This window comes from Petaurus breviceps, unplaced genomic scaffold (assembly GCF_028583685.1).
Source record: "Petaurus breviceps papuanus isolate PSGF00001 unplaced genomic scaffold, PetGlider_PUasm1.0 90444, whole genome shotgun sequence".
In the NCBI taxonomy this organism is placed as follows: Eukaryota; Metazoa; Chordata; class Mammalia; order Diprotodontia; family Petauridae; genus Petaurus; species Petaurus breviceps.
In genome coordinates, this window is record NW_027187256.1 from 1,505,663 (window position 1) to 1,524,186 (window position 18,524).

The window sequence follows — 18,524 nt, forward strand, 5'->3', positions numbered from 1 at the left end:
ATGACCATTCATAATTCCAGAGGGCAGATAATGAAATATGTTATTCACTACAGAAAGATGATGGATTTAGGGTAGAGAATATGACATATCTATGTCTATCTCTGTATCTGAATCTGTATCTATATCTTCTATATGTATATCAATTTGTACAGCCACTTTGTTTGACTATGAGTATTTGTTACAAGAAAGTTGTGTTTTTATCTTTCTTTTTCCCCAATGAGGCAAAGAATGGAAAGGAGAAAAAAAGAGATTTGTTAATTTTCTAAAACAGAGGTGAAAGAGAGTTGCTGCAGACGTGAAATATTAAGCATGTACTTTCAGATAAGGTCATTATATTATTAGTATTGCATAACTGTTTTACTTTGTTACAAGAGACCTGAAGTAAGAGTAATCTGTAAATGTTTGTAATATTAAAACAAAACACATCAGCAACACTTACAAAAAAGAGGTAAGGGGCAGGAATTTCTATAATCTTTGGGGGGAAATGTTATGCCAGCTGGACAAATCAAAGTTAAAATTAAGGTTGCCAGGAGCAATATCAACAACCTTAGATATACAGGCGAGGCAACTCTGATGGCAGAAAGTGAAGAATTAAGAAGCCTCTTGCTGAGGGTGAAAAAAAAGAGTATAAAAGCAGGCTTGAAGTCTTAACATTAAAACAAACAAACAAAAACAACAACCAACCACACAAAAAACCCCTTTAAGATCATGGCAACTGTTTCCATCATTTCCTGGCAAACAGAGGGAGAAAAGATGGACTCCGTGTCAGATTTTATTTTCTTAGACCCAAAGATCACTGCAAATAGTGACTATAGCCACGTAATTAAATGATTGTCCTTGGAAAGAAAGCTATAACAAATTTCTACAGCATACTAGAAAGCAGACATATCACCTTGCTGACAAAGGTCTGTACAGTTAAAGCTTTGTTTTGCTTTGTTTGTTTGTTTTTTCCAAGTCATAATGAATGACTATGAGAACTGGACTATAAGGAAAGTTGAGCTTCACAAAATTAATGCCTTCTAATTGTGGTGCAGGAGAAAACTTTTGAGAATCTATTGGATATCAAAGAGGAAGGAGGAGAGGGAGGGGGAAATATGGAACTCAAGGGATTGTGGAACTGAATGTTGTAGACTAAAAGTAAATCAATAGATTAAAAAAATAAAAGAGGAATGGGCTTCCTTGAGAAGCTGGGAGTTCTCCTTTGTTGGAAGTCTCTAGGCAGAGGCCATTTGTCATATATGATAAAATAGGGATTCTTTTTGACTCTGTAATGGACTAGATCACCGCTGAGTTTCCTTCCAAATAGCAAATTCTATGATAATCCCCTCTGGTGCCCAAGACACTAAATAGACCTACTCTCTCCCCGGAGCAGAAACTGCAAACCTCTAATGATTAGGCACAGGATTATTGACCTAGGTCTTTCCTTGGAAGATAAGGAGGATGCTAGGAAGAAGCCAGACTGCTATAAATATACATATATATTTACAAGAGTTCAGTAAAATCTCTGAAGAATTATCAGATGGCATTGTCAACTATAAGACCTACAATTTTACAAGAAGGAAGATAGTTCTGTGGCTCCCCTGTCATACTACACCACAAATGGTAAAATATTTAATTCATTCCCATAATTTTTCTAGTCCCCTTAGCCTTAATGTTGTGAATCCTGCCTCTGACACTGACTGGTATGACCAAAGACACATTTCTTAACTTCTCTACTCCTATTTCCTCATCTATAAAATGAAGATAATAATAACTATAGGATCTGCATCATGAAGTTTCTGTGAAGCTCAAATAAGATAGTGTTTGTGAAGTGTTTTACAAATTTTAATACATCATATATGTGGTAGTTATGATTACTGTTGCTTGTAATCTTGGAGGGAGGGGAAAGAACTCATACTGGGGGAAGAACAAAATTAAAGAGGATTGTGAGGAAAAGGGTGCAAGGAAAAAGAGGGAAAGGAAGATTTTTAAGTTAGTTTTTTTGGAAGTAAAGAAATTTTACAATAAAATTTTGCAAGTGGGTCCCAATTTATCATAGACAAAGCAATACATTTTGTGGACCACTAGCTGGGAAATACTAGAATGAGAAGGCAGTAGAGTTTAGTGAAAAGAGGGTGATTTATAGCAAAACAAGGACTGGCTTGAAATTGGGGTACTGCTTTGGGTAGGATCCAGAAGAGGACAGAGAACATGATGAGAGCATTGGGTACCATGCTATGAGAGTATCAGTTGAAAGACCTACCAAAGATTTGGTCACTGTTTCTAACTATCTGAATGGTTCTTAGTATATAGGAGAAATATACTTGTTATATTTGTCCCTAGAAGACAGAACTAGAAGAAAAGGATAGATGTTTCTTGACGGCAATTTATGCTTTATGAAAGAAAAAAAACCCATAAAAATTAGAATTTCCTAAAGATGAATGGGATGTGCTAAGAGACAATGTGTTACCCTTCACTGGACCTTTTCAACAGGTATAGGGGATGGAGCAACATTATGGGGACATTGTAAATTGGGTTCCTGTTCAGGTACAATTTGAAATAGAACTAAAGTCCTTTCCAACTCTAAGATTTATGATTTTGTCAAGTCAACAAGCATTAAGCACCAATTATTATATGCCAAACATTGTATTAAATGCTGGGTATATAAAGCAATGCAAAAATTGTTCCTTCTCTCAAGGAACTCATAATCTCATAGGGCAAACAACATGTAAATAAATATATAGAAAAATATATACATGACACATTGGAGATAATTTCAGAGGAAAGGCACTAGAACTAAAGGGCAGTGGAAATTTTCTTGCAGAAGGTAGAATTTTAGCAGAGACTTAAAGTAAGCTAGGAGGCAGAGACATGGAGAAAGCTTCAGACATGGATAATACCTAGTTAAAATGCAGAGAATCAAGAAGAGGAGTCTTTCAAGTGAAGACCTATGAGGAAGTCAGTGTCGTGGGATCATATAGAATGTAGAGGGAAGTAGGGTATAAGAAAACTAGAAAAGAAAGAATGGACTTGATTACAAAAAGCATACAAAAATATTTTGCATTATTGTCATGACTTTTGGAAAATCACTTCCTTTCTAGGCCTTAGTTCATTGGTCTGTAAAATAAATACATTGGACAAGATGTTCCCTAAGTTCTATTGCAGCTAAATGCTCCAAATGTGTTTCTATGAACCTATCAACCACCATTCCTGGGCTATGGGAAGTGAGGATTGTACGTGGTGAGATAACTGCCTAGAAGGATAGTTCCTTGAGTATTCATGACTGTGTAGGAGATTCCTCAAACATACCATCTAAACAATGTGGACCTTGGAGTCCAGGACCTGTCTTAGTGTAGAATATTCTCCACTAAATTATTCAAAAAGTGGGTTTAAATCTCATCTTCCTCTCCCTTAACAGACAAAAGAAGAGTTTTATAGAAAATGAAAGGAGAAAAATACTTTGAGAGAGAATGAGGGAGTGTTTCCTGAGCCAGGAAGATTTTGTGAACGAAAGGAGTTGTCTTCATAAATTCAGTTCTGTTTTCTTTTATCTTCCTCAGGTTCTCTTCTGCCATTTTTCCATATCTACCAGGTAACTCCTGCCCGGAGATCCCAGAACAATTTTTGGGCCTCTGCATCCAAAGTTCCCAATAAAGTCTCTCAAAGAGTATGTACTCAATAACTGCTTGTTGAAGGAATAGAAGCATGAGTGGCAAGGGGAGGTCTGTCTGTTGACACTGCTGTGATTAGAGAAGTTTTGGAATTATGACCAACATTTTTGTCAATGTGAAGCAGCTGACCGGATTAGCACTGAAAAAATGGGCAGTTCTGCAGTCATTGTTGTGTTCCATGGGTCTGGCCTAATTGACATATTTAAGGAGAAAGGGATAATTCAATGTCTGGTAAGTGGGTTGAATTATTTTTGGTCATTTTGTACTTATTTTGTAGTCTGTAGTGTTTATAGAGAGATGCACAGGTGAATCTCTGGAATATGAAAAGGGAGAATTTTGTAAGAGTAGATACTATCCTAAGATGGATTTTCAGAGACAATCTGGCTACATCTGATTTGGCATTGACCCTGAGACTCTACCATGACACCCAAGACAATTTTGGAAGACAAAATAAAGCAACACTGTTGACACTAGAAGAGAATCTTCCTATCCTTTTTCCTTCATTCTGGAGTAGGTGAAGTGTAATTCCTCAGGGCTGGCCAAGTATTCATGGTCAGGTGTTACTTACAAATAAGTCAATGGGTCATAATCCACCAGTCATTCAGGGTGTGTATAAACCAGTCAATTGATGGGAGGATCATTCAATGTCCTTGGAGTTAAATTGATTAGAATGTGTGTCAGTAGATCTATGGGGGGAAGGGGTAGTTTGGCTAATCAGTCAGTATGTGAGGAAATTGGAGAGTCTTACTAAGGGGTTGAGTAGCCATCAAACAGCACTTTGTTGGCACATCTTAAATACTGATCCTTGTAATGAAGTCCAGGAGATTTTAAGTAGAGCTGTTGCTGCCCCACTAAAATGAAGGATCATAGGAGATAATGAGACTCTAGTGAAACAATTTAGGCATTAAACAATTGTTAAGTGTTTTTTTAATATTTACAGACTTCTATTTCTAAGAAGTGAGCATATAGAGACAAAACAAAACTCAGATCCTTGAGTGCAATACTATAAAAGGAATACAGTTAGTCAACCAGCATTTATTAAATATCTACTATATGCCAGGCGTTGTGCTAAGTGTTGGAAATACAAAGAAAAGTAAAAGGCAGCCCTTGACCTCAAGGAGCTCACGATCTACTGGGGAAGACAACATGATAATCATATGCTAACTATATACAAGATAAATGCTAAATAATTATCAGAGGAAAAGCTCTAGAATAAAGTAGCGTTGGGAAAGAGTTCCTGTCAAAGGTAGGAGGAAGCCAAGGAAGTGAAGATTCAGAGATGGGGTGGGAAAGAATTTCAGGCATATGGGTCACTCAGTGAAAATGAAAATGCCAGGAGTTCGGAGATAGATTGTTGTCAAGGAACATCAAGAAACCAGAGTTCCTGGTCTGAAGAGTACATGGAGTGATGTAAAGTGTAAGGAGTCTGGAAAGGTGGAAGGATGGGAGTGGTGCTAGGCTATGAATGAGGGGATGTTATATTTGATTCTACAGGTGATAAGGAGCTACTGGAGTTTATCGAGTGAGCTTATAGAGGTAGGGGTGTGTGTGTGTGTGTGTGTGTGTGTGTGTGTGTGTGTGTGTGTGTGTGAGACATAGTCAGACCTGCACTTTAGGAAAATCACTTTGACAATTGAGTGGAGGATGGATTAGAATGGGGAGACATGTGGCAGGCAGACCAATTAGCAGGATATTACAATAGTTCAGTGGGAGGTGATGAGGGTTTGTACAAGGGTGGTGACAACATCAGATTAGAGAAGGAGAAAGATTTGAAAGATATTACAAAGGTGAAATCTGCAGGTCTTGGCAACAGATGATATGGAGGGTAAGAAAGAATGAGAAATTAAGGATGACCCCTTAAGATGGGAGCCTGGGGGACTCAGAAGATAGTGGCATCCTTGGCAGGAACAGGGAAGCTTGGCAGAGGGGAGGGTTTTGAAGGAAAGCTAATGAGTTTGTTTTTCATAATAATAATTACTATTTATAGCATTTATATAGTGCTTTAAGATTTGCAAAGCATTGTACATGTTATCTCAGTTCATTTATACAACAACCCTCTAAAGTAGGTGTTATTATTATCATCATCCTTCAAAAATGAGACTGGGAGAGATTCAATAACTTCCCCAGAGTCACACAGCTAGTGAGCGTCTGAGGCTGGATTTGGACTTGGAATCTTCCTGACTCTGGGGCTAACACTCTATCCTTTGTGGCATCTAGACACCAAAGCAATTTCAGAAAAAAGCAAGAGAAATCTTTCAAAAGAGATGGATTGATCTTCATCCTAACTCTTAGAATCATCCCTAGTGCCCCTTCAGGATTGGCTCATGAACCGTCTGCGATCAGAAGCCATTTGTAATCCTCTTGGTTGTTGGCGTTCTCCTTTCTCCATTCCTCTCAATTCAATTCAGCAAGCATTTTTTGAGCACATACTATGTGTCAGTGTATTAAATGGCACAAAACACATATTAAATGTTCCCTGTTCACAAGTAGCTCACAATCTTCTCAAAATATCTATGTATGATATATGATATATATCAGTAAACATGCACATATACATATATATAAACATAGCTAATTATTCCCTTTATATATGCTTCCATCCCCTTAGTATAATGTAAACTCCAAAAGGACAGTAACTCTTTCACAGAATCATGGAATTTCAGAGTTAGTTTGAAATTTAGGCATAAGCAATCATTTTCTATAGCTCCAAAAAACTTCACTATAGTGTACCCAAGAGGTGGCCATTCAACCTCTGGGGGAAAATATTTATATACACATATGCGTATATAATATTATATAGGTTTATGCATGTATACATATGTATCTACATAATATTCACACATGTGTATATGTGTATATATGCATAATGTACATGTCCTTATATTTGTGCCTGATACATAGTATGCCTGGATCATATTAAGGTGTGATTGATAAATGTTTAACCAAATAAATATCAATACAATAAAATATAAATAATGTCCATTTCTGACTTTCCAAGTCAAAATATGGCCCACAGGGATCTGTTTCTATTTGAGTTTGACACCACTAGTCTAGTTCACATTCTTCCATTTTGCTGCAAAAATAATTTATCAAATATTTTGCTATGATCTAGATAAACTACATATGCAGCTTTCCTTGAGCTACTGATAACACTGTCCAAGAGTATAAAAAGAAAGAAATTAGGTTATTTTGGTATGATAAATCATTGGTGAGCCAACACTAAGTCATATGATCACTTCTTTTTTTTCTTTAAATTTTTTTTTAAATTTTACTTATTTTTATTTATTTTTAGTTTTCAAAATTCATTTCCACAAGATTTTGAGTTACAAATTATCTCCCTTTCTTTCCCCTATCCCCCACCCCAAGATAGTGAGCCTATGGAATACTTCTTCCCCCAATCTGCTCTCTGCTATATATTCCCCCCATGCCTCCTCTAACTTTCTAGTAGGGCAAGATAGATTTCTATACCCCAGTATTCACATATTTTATTTCCCAGTTGCATGTAAACACATTTGTTTTCAACATTTGTTTTAAAACTTTGATTTCCAGATTCTTTCCCTTCTTTCCTCCTCACCCACCCCCAATGGGAAGATAAGCAATTCAATATAGGTTGTACATGTGTAGTTATGCAAAATGTTTCCATAGTAGTTATATTGTGAAAGACTAACTATATTTTCCTCCATCCTATCCTGCCCCTCCACTTATTCTATTTTCTACTTTGACCCTGTCTCTTTTCAAAAATGTGTACTTCTAACTACCCTCTCCCCCAATCTGCCCTCCCTTATATCATCCCTCCTCTTATCCCCTTCTCCTCTACTTCCCAGTGAGCTAAGATACCCAAATGAGTGTGTATGTATTCCTTCCTGAAGCCAAATTCAATGAGAGTAAAGTTGATCCATTCCCTTTCACTTTCCTCCACTTCCCCTTCATTGTAACAGTTTTCTCTTGCTTTTTTTATGTGCAATAATTTACCCCTTCTATCTCTCCCTTTCTCCTTCTCTCATTATATTCCTCTCTCACCTCTTAATTTTATTTTTTTAGATATCATCCCTTCCTATTCAACTGATCCTGTGTCCTCTGTCTATGTATACATGTACACACATACACGCACTCACATATATATTTATATACACATACACACTCCTGTATATATACATACACACACACTTATAGTCCCTTCAGTTATATTCATATTTAGAAAAATCTCATGAGTTACAATGATCATTTTTCCATGTAGGGATGTAAATAGTTCAACTAAGTTCCTTATGATTTCTTTTCCCTGTTTACCTTCTTAGGCTTCTTGTATTTGAAAGTCAAATTTGCTGTTCAGCTCTTTTTTTTTTCATCAAGAATACTTGAAAATCCTCTATTTCATTGAATGACCATATGTTTCCCTGAAGCATTATACTCAGTTTTGTTGGGTAGGTGATTCTTGGTTTTAATCCTAGCTCCTTTGACCTCGGAATATCATATTCCAAGCCCTTTTAGGGTAGAAGCTACTAGATCTTGTGTTATCCTGATTGTGTTTCAATAATACTCAAATTGTTTCTTTCTGACTGCTTGCAATATTATCTCCTTGACCTGGGAATTCTGGAATTTGGCTGTGATATAGTTTTCTTTTTGGGATCTTTTTCAAGAGGCGATTGGTGAATTCTTTCAATTTCTATTTTGCCCTCTGGTTCTAGAATATTAGGGCAATTTTCCTTGAGAATTTCTTGAAGGATAATTTCTAGGCTCTTTTTTTTGATTGTGGCTTTCAGGTAGTCCAATGATTTTTAAATTATCTCTCCTGGATCTATTTTCCAAGTCAGTGGTTTTTCCAGTGAGATATTTCACATTGCGTTCTATTTTTTTTTAAATTTGTTTGGATCTATTTTTATAGTATCTTGATTTCTCATAAAGTCATTAGCTTCCATTTGCTACAATCCAATTTTGAAGGAGTTATTCTCTTCAGTGAATTTTTAAATTCCTTTTATATCTGGGCAATTCAGCTTTTTAAGGCATTCTTCTCCTCATTGGCTTTTTGGGCCTCTTTTGCCATTTGAGTTAGTCTATTTTTAAGGTGTTATTTTCTTTAGTATTTTGGGGGGTCTCCTTTAGGAGGCTGTTGACTTGCTTTTCATGATTTTCTTGCATCATTCTCATTTCTATTCCCAATTTTTCTTCTACTTCTCTTAATGGATTTTCAAAATCCTTCTTGAGCTCCTCCATGGCCTGTAACCAATTCATATTTTTTCTTGGAAGCTTTTGATGCAAGAGTTTTGCATTTGTTGATTTTTTCTGGTTCCATGATTTGATCCTTTTTGTTCTGCAAAATGGATTCTATGGTTTGATTGTGCTTGCTCAGCTTCCTCATGTTCCTACTCAATTACTTAACTTTTGAGCCCTTTGCCACGGTAGAACTTTGCTTCCAGAGTCGAGAGAACTGTTTCCCAAATCACTGGGGTTTTGCAAATGTTGTTAGAGCTATGGAGAGGGCACACTCTTTGTAGACACCCCAAACTCTAGCACACTTGGCCATACACCCCAGGACCGCCACCCAAGACTGCAGTCCACATCCAAGTAGGTCAAAGCAAGAGCAATTACCATCTGAATGGTTGCTTGGCCCCCCTATGATCTGAAGGCCAGGAGCTTCTGTGGCAGTCATGTAGCAGTAGCTGCAGTCACAGTGCCTCCAACACCTCTTACCCGAGGGGCAGGGGCAGGACTGCTCACCCCATTCCAATGGAGTTCCCCACTGACCTTTTACTTTTTCTTTGGCATTTATGAGGTGAAAAGTCTGGAAACTACCACAGCTGCTGGTGATTTACTCTCCTGAAGTCTGTGTAGCCAGTCTGGGCCACTGGTTGGTGTTGCCCTGGACCCACACGGCTGATGCGGGACTGCGCTTGGCTCCCACCTCAGTGCAATAGACCCTTCCTATCAGCCTACCAGGCTTCTTTCAGTGGGAGATTTGTTTCTCTCAGTCACTTTGTGGGTTCTGTAGCTCTAAAATTTGTTTAGTGTCATATTTTATAGGTATTGGAGGTGGTTGATGTGGGAACTCACTCCAAGTTCCTGCTTTTACTCTACCATCTATATGATCACTTCTTTCTCTAGTAGATGTACTCTACCTAGCCAGGAAGTCAATAGATAGACATTAACTAAGTACCTCCTATATACCAGATGCTGTGCTAAGCACTGGGTACACCAAGAGGGACAAAATGGAGTCCTGCCCTACAATAGCTCACTATATAATGGGAGACATGACAAGCAAATAAAAATGTACCAACAAGCTATATAGAAGACAAATAGGGAATAATTTTTTGCTTTTTTTTGTTTGCTTTTTGGAGAGGGTAAGGTAGGGCAATTGGGGTTAAGTGACTTGCCCAAGGTCACATGGCTAGTAAGTGTTAAGTGTCTGAAGCCAGATTATGAACTCAGTGCCTCCTGATTCCCAGGCCTGTGCTGTATTCACTGTGCCACCTAGCCATCCCAATAGGGAACAATTTAAGAAAGGAAAGACACTAGAGTTAAGAAGGTCTGGGAAAACTTTCATATCAAAGATGGAATTTTAGTTGGAACTTGAACAAAGCTAAGAAATGGAGATGAGGAAGGAGAGCATTCCAGACATGGAAGAGCCCTAGAGAAAATCCCCAGAGCCAAGAGATAGAGTGTCTTGTTCAAAGAGAAGGACATTTTCATTAGATTAGAGAATACGTAATTTGGAATTAGGTCTGTGAATGTGTGTATGTATGGGGAGTAGTTAGGTTAAGATGTGCTTTGAATGACAGAGGATTTTACATTTGATACTGGAGGCAACAGGAACTAAGTAGGAAAGTGCCGTGGTCAGACCTGAACTTTAGGTAAATCATTTTGACAATTAAGTAAAGGATGAATTGGAATGAAGGGAGGCTTCAGGGTAGGCAGATCCACCAGGAAGATATTGAAATAATCAAGATGTGAGAAGATGAGGGTTTGAACTAGGGTGGTAGCAGTATTAGAAGTGAGAAGAGACCATGTTCTATAAATTTTACAAACCTGAAATTGACAGACCTTGGGAACATATTGGATACGGTAGATACGAGAAATAGTGAAGGGTTGAGGAGGACAGTTAGGTTGCAAGCCTGAAGGACTGGGAGTATGGAAATAAGTAATATAGTATTAATAAGTGATAAGTAATTTAGGAGGAGTGGGGGAGAATTTAGGGAGGAAAATCATGAGTTCAGTTTTGAACATGTTGAGTTTAAGATAACTACTGGATACCCAGTTTAAGATGTCTGAAAGGCAGATGGAAATGTGAGACTAAAGGTTAGAAGAGAGGTTAAGGCAAAATCAGTAGATTTATGAATAATAATCACAGAAATGATAATTAAATCATGGGAATTAATGAGATTTCCCAAGTGAAGCAGTATAAAGTAAAATAATAGTAATCCCTGTAGAATTTTGCTAAGAACTGAAATAAAACTCATAATACTATATTTATGTACCATTTTCACCATTTTTCAAAGAAAGACATTTGTTCTCCAGTCCATTGAGTCTCATTTTCTCTTGTGTTTCAGATGTCATTGATAGTGGTTCAGTAAACATATTTTCCCATTCTTTTAATAAATGAGGATGCATTTCATCTAGGACAAGTGACTTGAATTCATAAAACCCAGCTAGGTCTTCTCCTACTATCTCTTTCTTTATTTTATGTATCAACTCCATATTAGTCACTTGTGTTTTTCTTTCTTTTTCTTTGTTGCTTTCCCAAGAGCCTTCTGCTTGAAAGAGAAAAGAAGCAAAACCAGAACAGATTAGCTCTACCTCTCTCTGGTGTAAGTCATTATCTTCTAACCCATACCAAGCAATGATCTTATTCCATTGCTGTTTCTCCTCTTTTCCTCAAATAGCTTTTAATTAAAAAAAATTGTCCTGTTTTCCTCATCGGCTTCATCTCATTAAGCACTCCCAATGCTATTTTACAACACTTGTTTTCATCCTTTGCTACTTACTTCCATCTTCCATACATATGATTTTATTTTTAATTTTTTTTTTACTTTTTGCTTTTTGGAGGGAGAAGGGCAGGGGAATTGGGGTTAAGTGACTTGCCCAAGGTCACATGGCTCGTTAAGTGTTAAGTGTCTAAGGCTGGATTTGAATTCAGGTCCTCCGGAATCCAGGGTCAGTGCTCTATTCACTCTGCCACCTAGCCACCCCAATACATATCTTAAAAAAATCTAAGTTTGTTGTTGAGTTCCCTTTGCATCCTCATAAGTCCTTTCAGGTGACTTTTCCTTTTTTTTTTTTCTTTAGAGAAAAATAAGGAATGCTCAATGGGGCAAGTTCCCTTGAGGAAATGGGAAGGAATGGAATAAAAAACACGAATAAAATAATTAACTTTGATAAGGGCCATTTCTTCTTCAGAGTTTGAAATAAAGGAGTAGAGTATGTATGGAGTAATATGTGAAACAGAGATTCTTAACAGTGTGTGTATGTGTGTGTGTGTGTGTGTATGAGAGAGAGAGAGAGAGAGAGAGAGAGAGAGAGAGAGGGGAACTGCTCTGGAAGTCAGGTGAAGCCTATAAACTTCTTCTCAGAATAATAATTTTAAATTAATAAAATAAAAAAATTGGATTACAAGGAATGTTGAAAGTGTACCTTTACAAATAATTTCAATGGCCCCCTGATTCAGAAATACTAATGCTGAAGTATTTTAAAGTCTGGATTAGGTGAAATATGGGAGATTATGATTATTCCCCTTTTGAATCAGAATGATTATATAGAACCATAGACTTAGAGTTGGACATTACAAGTTTGGCATTAATCCATTTGTTAAGATATTTTAGGTTCAGTTACTCAACCATCTGATCATTTTGTTTACAAGAATATAATACAATTTATCAGATGCTTGCCAAATCCAGGTAAGTACTATCTATAGAATTCTTCTGACATATTCTAGTAACATTCTCCCCCATCATCCCCATTCTCCCCTGCCCCAAAGGTTAGTCTTTCATTTCTTTGCTTTGGAGAACCCATATTGGGTCTTAGTGATCAGTGTTCCCCTGGCTACTCTGTTCTGCAATTAAGTATGAAACAGGTCTGAAAGTGTGTTGTTGGGCTGACGACTCACTATGGAAATGGGAAAAAAAGAAAGGGAAGACATATTTACCTTAGGTCATAATTATAAGAAAGTCTTCTTTTCCACTTGTAGGAGTGCAGTCATGTCGTTCAACAGCAGCACAGCCCCATTCCTATTGACTGGCTTCCCAGGCCTAGAGAAAGCTCACTGCTGGATCTCCATCCCTTTCTTTATTGTGTATGCTTCTGTTATTCTTGGCAATGGCAGCCTCCTCTTCCTCATCAAGGATGACCGCAACCTCCATGAGCCCATGTACTACTTTCTAGCTATGCTGGCAGCCACTGACCTTGGAGTGACCTTGACTACGATGCCCACAGTGATGGGGGTCCTATGGTTGAACCACAGAGAGATCAGTCATGAGTCATGCTTCTCCCAGGCCTATTTTATCCACACGCTCTCAGTCATGGAATCTGGAGTATTACTTGCTATGGCTTATGACCGTTTTGTTGCTATTTGTAACCCACTAAGATATACTTCTATCCTTACTGATTCCAGGGTGGTAAAGATTGGAATTGTGGTCTTCATAAGAGCCTTTCTCTCCATTATACCCCTAATTCTGAGACTACAGTGGTTTCCTTATTGCCATTCCCACATCCTCTCCCATACTTTCTGCCTCCACCAAGATGTCATCAAATTGGCCTGTGCTGACATCACCTTCAATCGCATCTACCCTGTTGTTTTGGTTTCATTGACAGGCTTCCTAGACTCTGTTATCATCCTCTTCTCTTACATACTAATTCTAAAGACAGTCTTGAACATTGCCTCTGGAGAGGAGCGAGCCAAAGCCCTCAACACCTGTGTTTCTCATGTCTGTTGTGTCCTGGTGTTCTATGTAACAGTCACTGGTCTAACACTCATTCATCGTTTTGGAAAGCATGTGCCACATGTGGTTCATATCACCATGAGCTATGTGTATTTTCTCTTCCCTCCATTAATGAACCCTATTATCTATAGTGTCAAGACCAAGCCAATACGGAATGGCATTCTTCGCATTTTCTCTCTGCGTAGACCCATAGCTTGAACTTTCCTTTGTGGGATCTGTCATGAAAGGAGGGAGGATGGGTTTTCTGGGATGGAGGGTCACGAAATACCCAAAGTTCAGGGACACATATCTTTCTCCTTTAGAATACATTGTAATATTTTCCTTTTAGTGCTAAAAATATTGGGTCAAACATATTAGGCATAAATTTGAGCCTCTAAATCTCATATGATACTCTTATGCAGAAAGAAGTCACAATCTGAGTTTAGTGATGATGGAAAAGAAAAGTAACATAAACACAAAAGAAAATTTGTCATCTTATTTAATTTTATCCCCGCTTTACCACTTTCTTCTTCTAACAGGTGACCATGGTCACTATAGCACCCTGCTCCTGGTAATCATTCATTAGATCAGAAGAGGTAGGTTGCCAAATGTTCTTTTTGTGTGTGTAACAAATTCTGACATTAGCCATTTCCTCCTCTTTCTCCTAACTGAGAGACTGTGAAGAATGAATCATATCTATTTGAAGGCATGCATGGTCATGGGTAGAAGTAGTGACTGGTGAATTCCAGAGAACATGAAGAAAAATAGTAAGTAAAAAGAGATAAGTAGCACATGGAGATAAGAAGAAGAGATTGGAGATTTCCCCAGTGCATATAATACCAAATGACTAGAATATTTTAAAGACTTATGACCTCTTTATAATAATAATTAAAAAGTACCTGAATTACAAAGTTGGGGAGAACCATGAAGAAATCTGAGAGACAAAAATAAAAGACAGTCCTCCTTACCCCTACCTTCGACCAGTGTTAAGCAGTAGGTGAAGGCAAGCTTTGTGCCCACTGGAATTTTCAGTGGATAAAAGAGCACCCCTAAAAGAGGACTTTAAATGATTCTGGAGATTTTAATACAACTTTATTACTGATAATTGCTCATACAAGGATTTCCATTTTATTTTATTTCTTTTAATTAAAAAAAATTATCTTAACATTATGACCTCCATGCTTTTAAGTGGGAAGTAAATCTCACTATACTTGGTGGGTGTTATTATGCAAATTGTAATAAGATTTTATTGTCTACCAACCTCACATGTACCCTACATGGAATGATCACCACTCAGACTGCTAAATAATTTGCCACTGTATTTATTCTTATTATCCCCAAACCCAAATTTATACTCATTATCCCTTATTCAGGAATATGTTTACATATCCATTAATTAGTACATTTACAACCTCTTCCTCATTAATTAATAAGTCAGTTAATAAGCATTTCATAAATATTATCTATGTATCAGGCACTGTGCTAAACTCTGGGAATACAAATACCAATAGAAAAGAAAAATATTTCCTTCCCTCAAGGAGCTTACATTCTAATGAAGTAAGAAAACACATAAAAGGAAACTAAAATGTGGGGGAGGGGAAAGATATTCAGTACTGAATGAAGTAAAAGTCTCATTCTAAACCTCAGCTTTGATATGTGTCTATAGATACAGATCTATATCTATATATACACATAATACATATATATACATACACATATATAGTGTATGTGTGTGTATATATATATACATATACATACATATACTTATATACTATGCAGTCTTTTCCTAATTTATGGGCATCTATTTTATTTCTTATTCTCTGTTATAAAAAAAAAGAAATGCTGCTTTGAATACTTTGGTATATATATGGTTATTTTTTTCTCTCTCTGACCTATTTTGGGATATGTGCCTATTAGTGGCATATATGTCAAAGGGAAGGACATTTTAGCCATTTTCTTTCATAATTCCATAACTCAGAACAGACAGATCAATTTACATTCAATTTTGTACACAATGTGCCCAAAGTATAGTAGTGAGGGGAAAGGGGGGAGGGGAGGCAGAGCCAAGATGCATAGTTATTGCAGGGAATCACCTGAGCTTTACAAAATTCCTCTCCAAAAACATTAAGATAACTACTCAAAATGAATCCTCAAGGAACAGAACCAACAAAAGAAAGGTATAAAACAATGTTTTAGCCAAACAAAACTTAGAAGTTCATGAGGAAAGGTTTGTCTCACTAGGCATAGAACAGAGCGCAGTCCAGCACAGGATGCCCCATGAAAGACAGCAGCAAGGCCCTGTGCTCCAAACAAGTAAGCAGGGAGGCCCAAGGTCTCTACACTAGACAGTCCACATCAGGTCACACCCTACAGAAGTCAGCAGCAGGCCTTGGGGGTGACTGAATCAGCAAGAGGCTTCTGAAACTCTTAGTCCATAGATGATAAGGGGGTTGGACAGCTGGTCAGAAAGAAATTACAGAAGATTCTTTGCTGGCAAGACTGCTGCATTGCTCATTCTTCATTCTGGGTTGCATTCCCAGGGTAAGTGACATGACTAACAGGAACAGGTAATATATAATAACACAAAGACAAATAAAATTTATAGAGTTTTATCTGTAAGAAAGATCATATCCAGAGTCACCACACCTATCCTTAGATAAAAATCATCTTGGAAGATCTGAAAGTTATAGACTCCCTGAACATAGCAGCATGAAAAACCTGACATTTGGGACGGTGGCCCCTCCACTCCTGGAAATGAGCTCAACTTTAACATAAAATTAAAATTCAAGAAAAAAGCTTAAAAGATGAGCTAACATTAAAAAAAAGAGAGAGAAAGATCCTGACCATAAAAAGTTACTATGATGATAGAGGTCAAAATACACTCAAAAAAATAATGAGATTAAACAGTTACATACAAAGCCTCAAAGAAAATATGAATTGGTTTCAGGCACTGGAAGTGCTCAAGAAGAATTTTAAAAATCAAATAAGAAAGGCAGAAGAAAAATGGGAAAATAAATGAAAGTGATGCAAGAAAAAATCAACAGCTTCGTTCTTGAAGAGGACCAAAATGACATCACTATGCTAGAATCAAGTTTCATTGTGTCCAACTGTGACCGATCAGATCAATACAAAAACACTGAAGAAAATAAAATCAGAAAAACCCAAATAGTCCAAGTGTTAAAAGAGACATGAAAATCTACTGGAGAAGAATTTCTTAGTAAATAGAATTGGCCAAATGGAAAAAAAAAGAGGCACAAAAATTCACTAAAGAACTCAGGTGAAAAATTTATGGTATATGATTGTAATGGAATACTACTGTGCTATGAGAAATGATAAGCAGGTTGATTTCAGAATCACCTGGAAAGACCTTCATGAACTAATGCAAAGTGAAAGAGGAGGAGAACATTATATACAGTAGCAGTAGTACTGTATGATGATGACCAACTGTGAATAACTTAATTATTCTCAGCATTACAATAACGGAAGAAAATTCCAAAAGACTCATGATGAAAAATACTATCGACTTCCAGAGAAAAAACTGATGGAGTTTGAATGCAGATCAAAACACAGTATTTTTCACTTTCTTTATTGTGTGTTTTCCCTTTGGGTTTCTGTCTTCTTTCACAACTTGACTAATATTGTAATATGTTTTACATGACTAACTATGTATAACCTATATCAAATTGCTTAACATTTCACAGAAAGGGGAAGAGAGAGAGAGGGAAAGAGGAAATTTGGAGCTCAAAAAAATCTTAAAAGAATGGGGCGGCTAGGTGGCGCAGTGAGTAAAGCGCCGGCCCCGGAGTCAGGAGGACCAGAGTTCAGTTCTGGCCTCAGACAACACCCACACACACACACAAAAAAAAAACTAGCCATGTAACCTTGGGCAAGTTACTTAACCCCAATTGCCCTCCAAAAGGCAAAAAAAAAAATCTTAAAATGAATGTTAAAGATTGTCTTTACATGTAACTAGGGAAATATAAAAATATTGAAAAAAGAAAACAGCTCCTTAAAAAGTAGAATTGGACAAATGTAAAAGGAGCTCCTGGAAAAAGTGGCATTACCCTTTCTGAATGAGAGACTTTAGTTTTCCCGGCCCCCTTCCATTCTCCCTGGTGATCTGATCCTAGCAGAAAAATAATTAAATTCAACAGAAACTTATTAAGTCTAGTTCATTTCAATAAAATAAAATCTCTCAATAAAATAGAGAGAGAGAGAGGATCAATGAATTGGGCATATTACTAAAAACAAATAAATAAACAAAACAGAAAAAGAAGAAACTTAGGGGCATGTAGGTAGGACAGTGAATAGATCACCAGCCCTGGAGTCAGGAGGAACTGAGTTCAAATCCAGCCACAGACACTTGACCCTTACTAGCTGAGTCACCTTGAGCTAGTTACTTAACCCCTTGCCTTTCCCCCCTCCAAAAAAAAAAAGGAAAAGAAAAAAAAAGAAAGAAACTTAAAATCTCCAGTTAAACACAGAATTGTAAAGCCTAAAAATCAAAGGGGAAATTAACAAAACTGAAAGTAAGAAAACCATTAAACTAATAAATACAAATGTGAGATAATTTTATGGAAAAAAACAGTAAAATAGATAAACTATCTGTTAATTTGACTAAGAATTGGGAGATATTCAAAGTTTAGAGCTCAGCCTCTGTAGTCTAATAGAGGGTAGGATACATTCACAAATACTTATACCAAAATTTGATACATATGAGTATGTTGGAAAAAATGTCAAACAGGGTGTTTAGGGATTGTGGTTGTGGTGGCAATGGAATATGAGGAAAAATAATACTCCAGTCCCCAAATATCAATCCCTGGGACCCTTTAAATTGGATCAATGAAGGTTTAGGGCAGGTTATATGGCAAGTGATTGCCAGTTCACATAGTAGATAATAAATTAATGTAGAAAATAGAATTAAATAAAAAATAATTAAATAAAAAATAAAAATAAAATTAAGTAAAAA

The 18,524-nt window shown here is 37.0% G+C and overlaps 3 protein-coding genes across 3 annotated transcripts in view; all 3 read left to right on the top strand.

The window, feature by feature from the left end:
- The window catches only part of LOC138177722 (hemoglobin subunit beta), a 297,632-nt gene that overhangs the window by 183,337 nt on the left and 95,771 nt on the right, over positions 1-18,524 (top strand). The window lies entirely within an intron of this gene.
- LOC138177723 (hemoglobin subunit epsilon) overlaps positions 1-18,524 on the top strand; it is a 277,438-nt gene that overhangs the window by 183,330 nt on the left and 75,584 nt on the right. The gene's annotated exons all lie outside the window — the stretch shown is intronic.
- LOC138177629 (olfactory receptor 51B6-like) lies at positions 12,836-13,899 on the top strand. The gene has a single exon (XM_069108843.1). It carries the CDS (start codon positions 12,836-12,838, stop codon positions 13,772-13,774), a length of 939 nt encoding a protein of 312 aa, XP_068964944.1. The 3' UTR covers positions 13,775-13,899.

Bases quoted from the DNA above. Each gene is read 5' to 3' on its own strand.
- LOC138177629 (XM_069108843.1), top strand. From the start codon at position 12,836: ATGTCGTTCAACAGCAGCACAGCCCCATTCCTATTGACTGGCTTCCCA.